This window comes from Alligator sinensis, unplaced genomic scaffold (genome assembly GCF_000455745.1).
Source record: "Alligator sinensis unplaced genomic scaffold, ASM45574v1 scaffold299_1, whole genome shotgun sequence".
In the NCBI taxonomy this organism is placed as follows: Eukaryota; Metazoa; Chordata; order Crocodylia; family Alligatoridae; genus Alligator; species Alligator sinensis.
The window spans coordinates 1,471,102-1,481,105 of NW_005841981.1; the positions used below are offsets into that span (position 1 = coordinate 1,471,102).

Below are 10,004 nucleotides of genomic sequence, written 5' to 3' on the forward strand. Positions count from 1 at the left end.
ACCATCCCTTGCAGGCACCCACTCTCCTCCTCCACCCCCTGCACATAGTAATCCCCTTTCCCCCCCACCCCAGACACTTTTTCTGGCATCTCTTTCCACCCCCCTCCCCCCCGCTTCTGGGCCACTGGGGCGCCCCCTCACCCACACGGCTAAGCTGCTCATGGCCCTGTGCTGGAGGCAGGGGCTCTTGCCCTGGAAGCCCATGACACCCCAGTCCCATTGTAGCCAGCTGCACCCCCTGCACATAGTAATCCCCTTTCCCCCCCACCCCAGACACTTTTTCTGGCATCTCTTTCCACCCCCCTCCCCCCCGCTTCTGGGCCACTGGGGCGCCCCCTCACCCACACGGCTAAGCTGCTCATGGCCCTGTGCTGGAGGCAGGGGCTCTTGCCCTGGAAGCCCATGACACCCCAGTCCCATTGTAGCCAGCTGCTGCTGATGAGCTTCCTTCCATTTCCCCCCACGTGCCTTTCAGCGCAGAAAGGGGACTGGAGACATCCCATTTACATCAGGGCTGGGCAGTAGTGGGTGGTGATGACTGGTCTCTTGTGTGTAGTTTGGGGGAGATTAGAAAGAATTACTGAGAGCTTCCCTAATCTTTGCTGTCGTCTTTTTTCTAGCCCCTCTCCTCTCACTGGGAGGAGGCATTAAAGTCCATCCCCTCCCCCAGTATATTGCTGGTGCGCTCAGACCACTGCTGTGTGTGGTTCCTGTCTGCGGAGCCCGTGGGGAGGGGGAGAGAGGAGGACCCTTTAAAGAGAGCACAACCCAAACACAGAGTGAGATTGTCCGTTTCCTTTCTCTGTGTGTGTTCATTGTCTGTTCCCCACGCCCCATGGTGTCTCCTCTCCAGGTTTGGGGTGTGTGGTGGGGGGGTCGCTATGTCGGATGACGATTCGAGGGCCAGCACCAGCTCCTCCTCATCTTCATCCTCCAACCAACAGACAGAGAAAGAGACAAACACGCCTAAGAAGAAGGAAAGTAAAGTCAGCATGAGTAAAAACTCCAAACTCCTCTCCACCAGCGCCAAGAGGTGAGACTGTTAGCAACAAAACACCGCTTCACTTCTGTCTCTTTGCTTGTCCAACTCTTCTCTTTGCCTCCCTTCTATTGAGCATTAATCACTCCTATTCATTATGACTGGAAATCATACCTTCAACCCCCCTCACTATCTCCACGGAGCAAAGAGCATTTACACACTATTACTGCTTCTGTTAGCCTCTCCTCCTCCCAAGCATTACCACAGTCTATATTCCTTCTCAGCAACATCCTTCTTCTCCATAGTTATTGCTCTTCTCATCCCCTTTCTTCATCATAAGTATAGAGAGCCAGAATTGCATGCAACTGTAATTCCTGGGGTTTTTTTTTCTGAACTCTGTGGCCTTAAGCAGGCTGTTTAACTTCTTCATCAGTTTGCCCATCAGTAAAATGGGGATGACGGTTGATTTTATAAAGCATTTTGAGCTCTCCTATTGAAAGGGCTCTTACAAGGTCAGCCCATCAAAACGTTACTTTCCTGTCTCCACGTCACTTGCATTCAGTTCTTGTCTATGTTGGGAAATTGACTCAAAAAACTCTTCCACTACTTAAGCCAACACTTTCGTCTGAAATAATTATTCTGCTCATAGGTGACTGGTAGGGGGTGCATGGGGGTCTGACACCAACGCTGTTGGCAGAGCTGGTGCCCCCTCTGACAGGGCCACCACCACTGGTGGCTTCTGTGGGTGCCCCCCTGATTCAGGAGGCACCAGTCACTCATGATCCTGCTGATAAAACATAGTATTTTTTCCAGAATATTGTTCCCAGAAGGGAGTCATACCAGAATAGTTGAATTTATTCTAGAACAGCGAGCCTAGAATTGCTGTGCTGGTCATTTTTTCCCAGTAGTCAGACCCTTAAAGCTAACTCACTTCTACAACATTACTGCTACCCTCTCTGCTCTGCTTCTCATCTTACCTGAATTTGCCACCACCATGCTCCCAAAAGCATGAAGAATGGAGTTTCCAAGTAAACTTCCATTACTTCTTCCACAAACAGAATATTCCATCTAGTTAATGGCTTTGCCATGCAGCAGCAAAAAACTTCCCAGCTGTAGATGTCAACAGCGTCTGGATTTTTGTCGATTTTTCTATGATTTCTCAGCTGATGCTAGTCTGTCACAGCCCAGACTTTTGTGGTGTTTAGGCAGTTGGTTACGCAGAACTCAACAGAGCACATTTACTTAGCAGTCACCTAGCCAGTGGCAACGAAGTTTCTTGTAAAGCCTGCTGATTGTAAATTGCCTAATATAAATAGGCTGTGGTTCTCATAACATGTGACAAATGGAAGAAAAGGCAAATGAGAAGGAAGGGAGTCTGGCTGTATGGAGGGGGTAGATATGGAAGTGAGGTCTGAATGGCAGTAATGGGACTGAGGGGTAGGGGGTGGTAGCTGGGTGGTTGGTGATGATGTAGTGCTGCATAGGCATAGAGGCTTTTGAAGCAAGAGGCAATGAAGGGACTGGGGTGCTGTTTGGACATGGCAGTTTTGTATACATAAGTGGGGGGGTGCTATGTGCTATCGTGGAGGCAGTAAAGGAGTTGGAGGTTGTGGGGGCATAAAGGGCCTTGGAGATGTATGGATATTCACTTCCCTTTAGTACTTTTTCCCAGAGGTGGCTTAGGAGTGTGTGCCAGTTTGGTTCTGTTTCCAGTTATCTGCCCACTAAGGTCCAGCCCCTTCTCATGGGAAGAGGGTGAAGCCAGTGTTGGCAGTGGAAGATTGTGGCACTAGTTGTTTAGTCCAGAGCAGTGGGACAAGGATGCAAAATCTCCAGGCTACAGCCTCCTACTCTCAGCCAGTGCATTGGGTCTGTTAGGAGAACATGTCTTATTATGAGTGTGATGGAAGAGGAAAAGGCTCTGTCTGTTCCACCCTGTGGTTTGCAGTGGTGTCTGCCTGTATCATAATGCATTGGTCTGTGGCTCTGGCGTGGTGGTGGGGGGAAACGCAGTGTCTTTTTTTTACTTTCAGTGTCTTTGTCATTGGCTTTCAGTGTCTCTGGGAGTACATGGGAGAGGGTTTTGCATACTTGTACAGAGGGTTTTGCGCGCACACAGCCACAGACTCAAGTGACTGCATTGGTAAAACCTATGTGTTGAGGATGATCCCACATAGTGACTTACCTTTGTTCTCTCTTGTTTTTATTGCCACAGGATTCAGAAGGAATTGGCGGACATCACTTTAGATCCACCTCCCAACTGCAGGTTTGTGTTGATTTTTTTTGTCCTTTGTGGGGCAGGGAGGAGCTAAAGGATGCTTTTTATTATTTATAAATACTGTATCTTCATAGGTTATAGATACAGTGGATGAACAGCTGTTTAGATTGACATAAATACTTTCATGAATGCTTGGGTGACGTAAAATACTCCCCCTGTGGGGGAAAGCTCAAGAGATTGCATGTGTTTTGACATGAATTTTCTGTTTGTTTTGTTTTTTCGTAATTGCATTAGAATTTGTCACACTGCCCATGCATATGTTTCTGAAACTGGTCAGTAAGAAAGTGTGTGAAAACTTGCCCCTTGTTTGTTTGTTTGTTTGTTTGTTTTGTTCCCTTTGGTTTAAAAATCTAACACTTGACTGTGTTAATCTTATTTATATGAGTACTGCCAAAAAAGCAGAGAATAGTAAAAGACTATGGGTTCTTTTCAGCTCTTTGCTAAGCAGTAACAAGGGTGGAAGAGAGTTGTGAGTTCATCAGTCAGTATGCGTACCAAAGAAGACAGTCTAGTATCTAATAAAATAAGAGGCTGGAGCATGCTCTTGGCCTTTATAGAATGGTTATTTGAGCTATATTTTAAAGATGTAAACACTTTGTTCAGTATAGCTGCTAAATGTTATTTTGTTCCCCTCTGAGCTGTCTTGGCTTCCTTGATGCCACTCAGCATTTGGGGATGAAACAGCCTTTGGTTGTTTCTGTTGAACAGAAAGGCTGCTTTCAGCCTGGTCCTCTGTCCACTTCAGTTGCTGTAGACCTGTTTCCAAAGAGCTTCTTTAGTTCTTTATCTGACTGCTCAGATCTTCCTGCTACTGCTGAGCCAGGTCTGAAGCTTTTGATGTCAGTCGTGGCAGCAATTAAAAGAAAAATGCCATTTAACAATTCAGAATTGGTCTCTTAGTTATTCAGAGTGGATTTTCCACTCACTTTTATATTGCTAGCACTTTGAAATTTCTTACTCTCCTGGTTTGGTCAGCAGGGAGACATTAGCATTGGAGTTAGGTGAAGGGGTCCTGAATAGCCTTTTCAGGACCCCTTTCTCAGGACTCTTAACTGCAGTAGCTGGGGATGGGAAGACAGTATTGCAAGAACAAGGCGGATCTGGAGTGAAATAAAGTTTACCTTTATTTAAAGGTTCAGCTAAAAGACACCTCTGGCCCTTGTTGCCAAAAATCAACAACTGTACTGGTGGGTGATGCACAAATGAAAAAAGGAGATTCTCATATTGTTATGAGATTATTTTTTCATTTAAAAAAAAAAAAAAATTTTAAGATGGCTTAAAATTTGACTAGATGAATTGAAATAGTTTGGTGGTTAATAGGCAAGGAATGCTTTTTATGTAATAGTAAGGTGTGTAGCATTTGAAAAATAGCTAATGAGTTTTGTACTTTTCAGATACTGCTAAATTGCTTTAATGGTGTTATTGTGCCCAGGAACTGTAGTGAGGGGCACCTCCTATGTTTCTTTATAAAGAAATCAGGTTGCAGCTTTCATCCAGAGCCTCCTATAAATGATGTCAAAATCCTAATGTTCTCTTATCTACTTGTTGCTTTTCCTGGGTCAAGATTAGCTACCAAATGAGTTTTTTTTCAAAATGTATATTATGTAGCCATAAAAATATTACTAACATAATGTAGATCATTGGCAGTTATAAATTTTGGGGCACCTATAGACAAGTTTGCACTGTTTCAGCCTTTATGAATGGTTTTAATGGTGGAAATTAGTTCACTGTACAAGTAGTTATAATAATATCAAACTGATGTCCTGCATTCTTTCTGGCCTTCAGATGAATGAGTGGAAGCTGGCAGTTCTATTTAGCAAATGCTTTTATAAAAATATTTGTTAACCTTTAAGTATCTGTTTAAAAAAAAAAAAAATCTGTATTTTTCTTTGTGAAAGCAGGTCTGCTAGTCTTGATGTAGAACGAGATTTGTATATTTCTTATTCAGAATAAATGAGTGGGTCTGTTAAGTTTAAAATGGCAAATGCCTTAGATTTCCTGACATGCCATAGGCTTGATGCTGTAAACAACAGACTTGTAAAAGTGTAGGCAGATGCTGATTGCCACAATGGTGAGATGAATTCCAGCTACTAAAGATATGTGGAGTGCTTATGTCCTGTGGAAGTAGTCAAATTAGGAGTGTGAAGAGATTATGCAATTGAGACGCTCAAGTTGCTGTGTTAAGGCTGTAAGTCTGTTCTGGGGAAGTCCTGCATTAGTACCACTGCCTTCAATTATTCCTTTTTTTTTCACTTCGAACTTTTCACTGTGAGGGAGTGACTAAAGTTGGTTTCTGAGCTTAATTTTAAGTCTTATCTATTCATTACTTTTAAAAGACTTCATAATGCTAAAAAAATCACTTATCCCACCCTTCCCCAACCCCCACTGCTCAAGCCTTTCATCTCATTGCTCCCTTTGTGTCTTTTCTCCTACGCTTCTCTGCATTCCCTATATGCACTCTATGCTACCCTATATGTAGGATGGGGGCTCCTTTATTCCTCCATTCTATTCTTTAAGGCTTATCTCAAAGCTCACTTCTTAGGAGGAACCCTGTAAGATGATGTGTAAAAGCACCTAAACCCTGTGGACTTCCAATAAGACTTAGGTTCCTAGGTATCTAAGTCATTTTTGAAAATTTAGCTGCTCTAGAAATATTTACCTTCTGTCTCATTAATATAAAACTAAGTCCATGTCATTCTGAAGGCTAGCAACTTTCTCAGCCAACTACTTGACCTTTGTATTCATCATCACTGTTGTCACCTTCCTCTCTTTCCAAGGCATTCCAGACATCTCCTTCTGCTTGCCAGTTCCTCCTTGTTTTCAGGGTCTTAATTTAGGGCCTGCTTGCTGAGCACCTTAAATTGCCACTGAAGTCAGCAGGAGTTCAAAACCATTCAACATGCTGAGTTTCTTCTGAATGACCAAGATCTTAGACTAGAAACTCTGTTGTTGCTCAATTTATTTTTTTTAATGGCTTTTTCAAAGCCACATAGGAGGCTTTGAAAGTCGGGAGTTTTATTTTTGTAGGGTTGCAAATGTATGTTCAGCCTTTAATCAAAAAGAAATAGACTTTTTGCCTGCTGAAGCCTTTCTGTTGGCAGTGTATTTAAAACAATACTTGGATATTTGCTTTCTGTTGGAGAGATGTGTGTTCTCTTAAATGCAAGTGGCTAATTTTAAGTAAGTCTTGTTTCTTTCTCGTCTTTTCAGTATGTTAACATTTTACTTAAAGATACTGAGGTAGAGAAAAGGGCTGAAAAGCTTTAATTTCTTTTTGTCCTTTAATGAGATTATTTGGCCTCTGACACTGATGAGAGGTGGAGAATCTGTTTTTTGATTGGGGATGTCAGGTTATAAAAGCTAGCCCTAACTTTCAAATCCAAAAGATGATCATTTTGTGAAATTGCGATTTAACTTCATAGGTTTAAATATTGCACATTTACATCACAGTCGTAATGAAATTTCATTTCTCTTTCTAAATATTAGGACTTGCATTTTATCAAAACAAACTGACTTATTAAGAGAACTCAAAGAAGAATATGTTGAGACTCTTGTTCTTTGTTATTATATGTGGATGCTGTTAATGGTGCTATCTAAGTACCTCTTTATATTACAGATTCAAGGGTATCATGAAAGTGGCATTCTCTGACTTTACTTCAAATGTTAAAATATATAATTCTAGCTTGCCATTTAAACAGGGTTAACTGTCTAATCGTGTTCATGAATATCATGACAACCTTGGTATTGCTCTGACAGGGTTTCCAAGGTGTTAGCAGGAACAATCGTATACATGACTATCTATATTTGTTACTGCATTGTCTTCATATATTTGAGCAGCAGTATATATGGGCATCTCACAGTCTGAAATCTATGGAGCCCTGTGAAGTAAATATTTATTCCCAATTTTCTGATGAACAATGAAGGCAGGGAGAGACTAGGTGACTTTCCCAGGATCACACAGGAAGTCTGTGTCAAAGCAGGAACTGAACCAAGGTCTTCTGTGTTCCGGACAAACACCCTCCCAACTTCTCTGGAACTGTATAGTTCATGCTTTAGATTTGACATTCAGAAGGAGCCATAAGGAATTGACAGAATTTAAGCCTGATCATTTAATTCTATTTTTTTCCCTCTGTATAGAGGGATCAAAATATATATTAATTAAAACTTACTAATGTCCATTTTTAATTCTCAGCTCTTTACTAAGCACTAACAGTAGTGGAGGAGTTCATCAGTCAGTATGTGTACCAAAGAAGACTGGTATCTGATAAAATAATAGGCTGGAGCATGCTCTTGGCATATGGCACATGACTTAATGAAGAGAGGTTGAGGGAACTGGGCTTCTTCAGTCTGCAGAAGAGAAGACTGAGGGGGGATCTGATAGCAGCCTTCAACTACCTGAAGAGTAGTTACAAAAAGGACAGACCTAGACTGTTCTCAGTGGTAGCCAGGGGCGACGTGGGGGGTGCACGTGCACCCCCTGAAACCACTGGTGCACCCCCTGTCAGGCCATGGTCCCTGTGTAGCCAGGGGGCAGGGGGGCATCCAGGAGCACCAGTGCCCCCCTGTGAGCACTGACCGGGGAGCGGGGCTGCCAGCAAAAGTGGCTGCGCTGTTTCTGGAAGTGGCTGCAGAGCTCCAGAAGCGGTGCAGCTGCTTTTGTAGTGAGTGAGATCGGAGCCCCTCCAGCCAGTGGGATTGGCCACCAGGGGACCCCACCCCCGGTCACTGACTGGTGCCAAGGGGGGCACATGCCCTGACTCGAGAGGCACCAGACACCCATGGTGGTGGCAGATGACAGAACAAGGAGCAATGGTCTCAAGTTGCCGCAACTGGGAAGTTCAGGTCAGATATTAGGAAAACTCTCACTAGGAGGGCGGTGAAGCACTGGAATGGGTTACCTAGAGAGGTGGTGGAATCTCCATCCTTGGACGTGTTTAAGGCCCAGCTCAACAAAGCCCTGGCTAGAATGATCTAGTTGGGGATGGTTCATTCTGCTTTGAGCAGGGTGTTGGCCTAGATCAGTGGTTCTCAACCATTTTTGGACCAAGATGCATTTGTAAACATCAGTGGCCAGTCCTAACCCACTGCCCCTGGCTCCAGGCCCCAGCCCCCCCAGTGTGTGGGGCAGTGGGAGTGTGGGGCAGGGGCGAGCCCCAAATTGCCCCTCACAGGCTGGAACTCGGCCAGCCTGCAGAGGAAAAAACACTGTTTCCCACATGTTTCTCCTTTAAAGGTGAATCCATTTTAAAGTTTTGTTCATGACCCTTTCATATATTCCTGCAACCCACTTTTGAGTCATGACCCACAGGTTGAGAATACTGGACCAGATGACCTCCTGATGTCCCTTCCAACCATTGGCAACACTTAGGGGGTGCACATGCACCCCCTGCGTTTGGCAGTGCCCCCCCTGCAAAAAGCACCGCTGACTGCCGCTGGTGGTGCCTGCAGGTGGTCTCCGTGCCACCCCCACCCCTTGCTGCCGCCACGGTCACAGCTGCCTGTGGGAGCTCACCGCCACACCCCTGCTACTGCCACCGCTGCCTGAGGGCAGTTGCTGTGCCCCACCTCTCCCCCCAGCCTCGGGGGGGCATGCGGCAGTCATGCTTCCAACCCTATATTTCTATAATTTTAGGCAGAAATAACTGTTATATTATATTAATTTTCAAATTTATCACGTATAAAGCTGCCTTCTGCAAGGCCCAGAAGCAATGTCCTTTAGCAGGGAAAATGCTGTCACCTTTCCACTATTTAAATTAAAAAAAAAAAAAAAAAGACTTCGCATTGTTCCCTGATTCTTCCTGTCAAGTTTTCTTAAATTCCTAGGACAACCATCACTCTCTTTGAGGCTATTGTGTGAGTAAAAAGGCAGCTCTTAATATACATATCTCAGACTGTAGGTTGGTAAGAAGCCCTACACTTCCAAGTTGTGGGGGTGGAAAAGCCATCATTTTAAAAACCCTCCAGTGAGGAATTAAGATTTGCAGACTAACGTGAAGTCTGCAGAATATTTGTGGTTCAAATGCTGTTTTGAACCCTCTTATTTTAATTAATGCACTTCACTTGCATACTCAGAAGTGTAGCACTTGTTTTGACTACAGTCGTTTTTCTATTTCTGAGAATTTTATATGAATACACTTTCTAAATAGCTTTAACTTGGATAAATGCTTAACTGGTCTTGCTTCAAAATTGAATGCATTATCTAAGAATATACTGTAATTTTTAAACCACAGTACAGTAAATATGATTAATTTTTTTAATTGCATGCTAAAAAGAAACCTTCCTGAATATAGCCATCTTTTATATAAACTTTATATAATTTAATTCTGAATGTATCTGGACTGAAGTTAAGATATTTACAGGTTTTTTCATATGTACCATATTTACTTGAGTAGAAGAGGAGGGTTTTTTCTCTTAACATGGGGAGTGGGGGAGCCCCTTACCTTACATTTGAGCACAAGGCAATGGGGGAGGAGAGACCAGCAGCTGTGGCTCTGGCTCCAACTGGGAGGAGGGGGTGGGGAAGGGCAGGTGGGGGAGAAGAGACTGGGGTGGGGGGGAAGATAGAAAGAAGGGGTAAGTGGGGACCTGAGGGCTATGAGTGACAGAAATGGTGTGGAGGGGAAGAAGGTGGGGAACAGGGGAAGGAGAAGGCTGCGGGGTGGTAGGAGGCAGGCACAATGGAGGGGGTAAATAAAGGGGAGATATGCAACAGGAATCAAGCTGCCTGCCCCACCACTTCCATGCTGC

General features: G+C 44.0%; 1 protein-coding gene across 2 annotated transcripts in view; it reads left to right on the forward strand.

Moving 5' to 3' along the window:
* Positions 1 to 481: 481 nt before the first annotated feature.
* LOC102380731 (ubiquitin-conjugating enzyme E2 E1) overlaps positions 482 to 10,004 on the forward strand; it is a 57,970-nt gene continuing 48,447 nt past the window's right edge. Inside the window, exons 1-2 of one of the 2 annotated variants that reach the window (XM_006021186.3) lie at positions 482 to 1,033; positions 3,195 to 3,245. In XM_006021186.3, the coding sequence (XP_006021248.1) occupies positions 882 to 1,033; positions 3,195 to 3,245 (203 nt within the window). In that variant the 5' untranslated portion in view covers positions 482 to 881. Of the gene's footprint in view, positions 1,034 to 2,340; positions 2,389 to 3,194; positions 3,246 to 10,004 lie in introns of those variants that run through there. The other variant, XM_006021190.3, reaches the window with a different exon arrangement.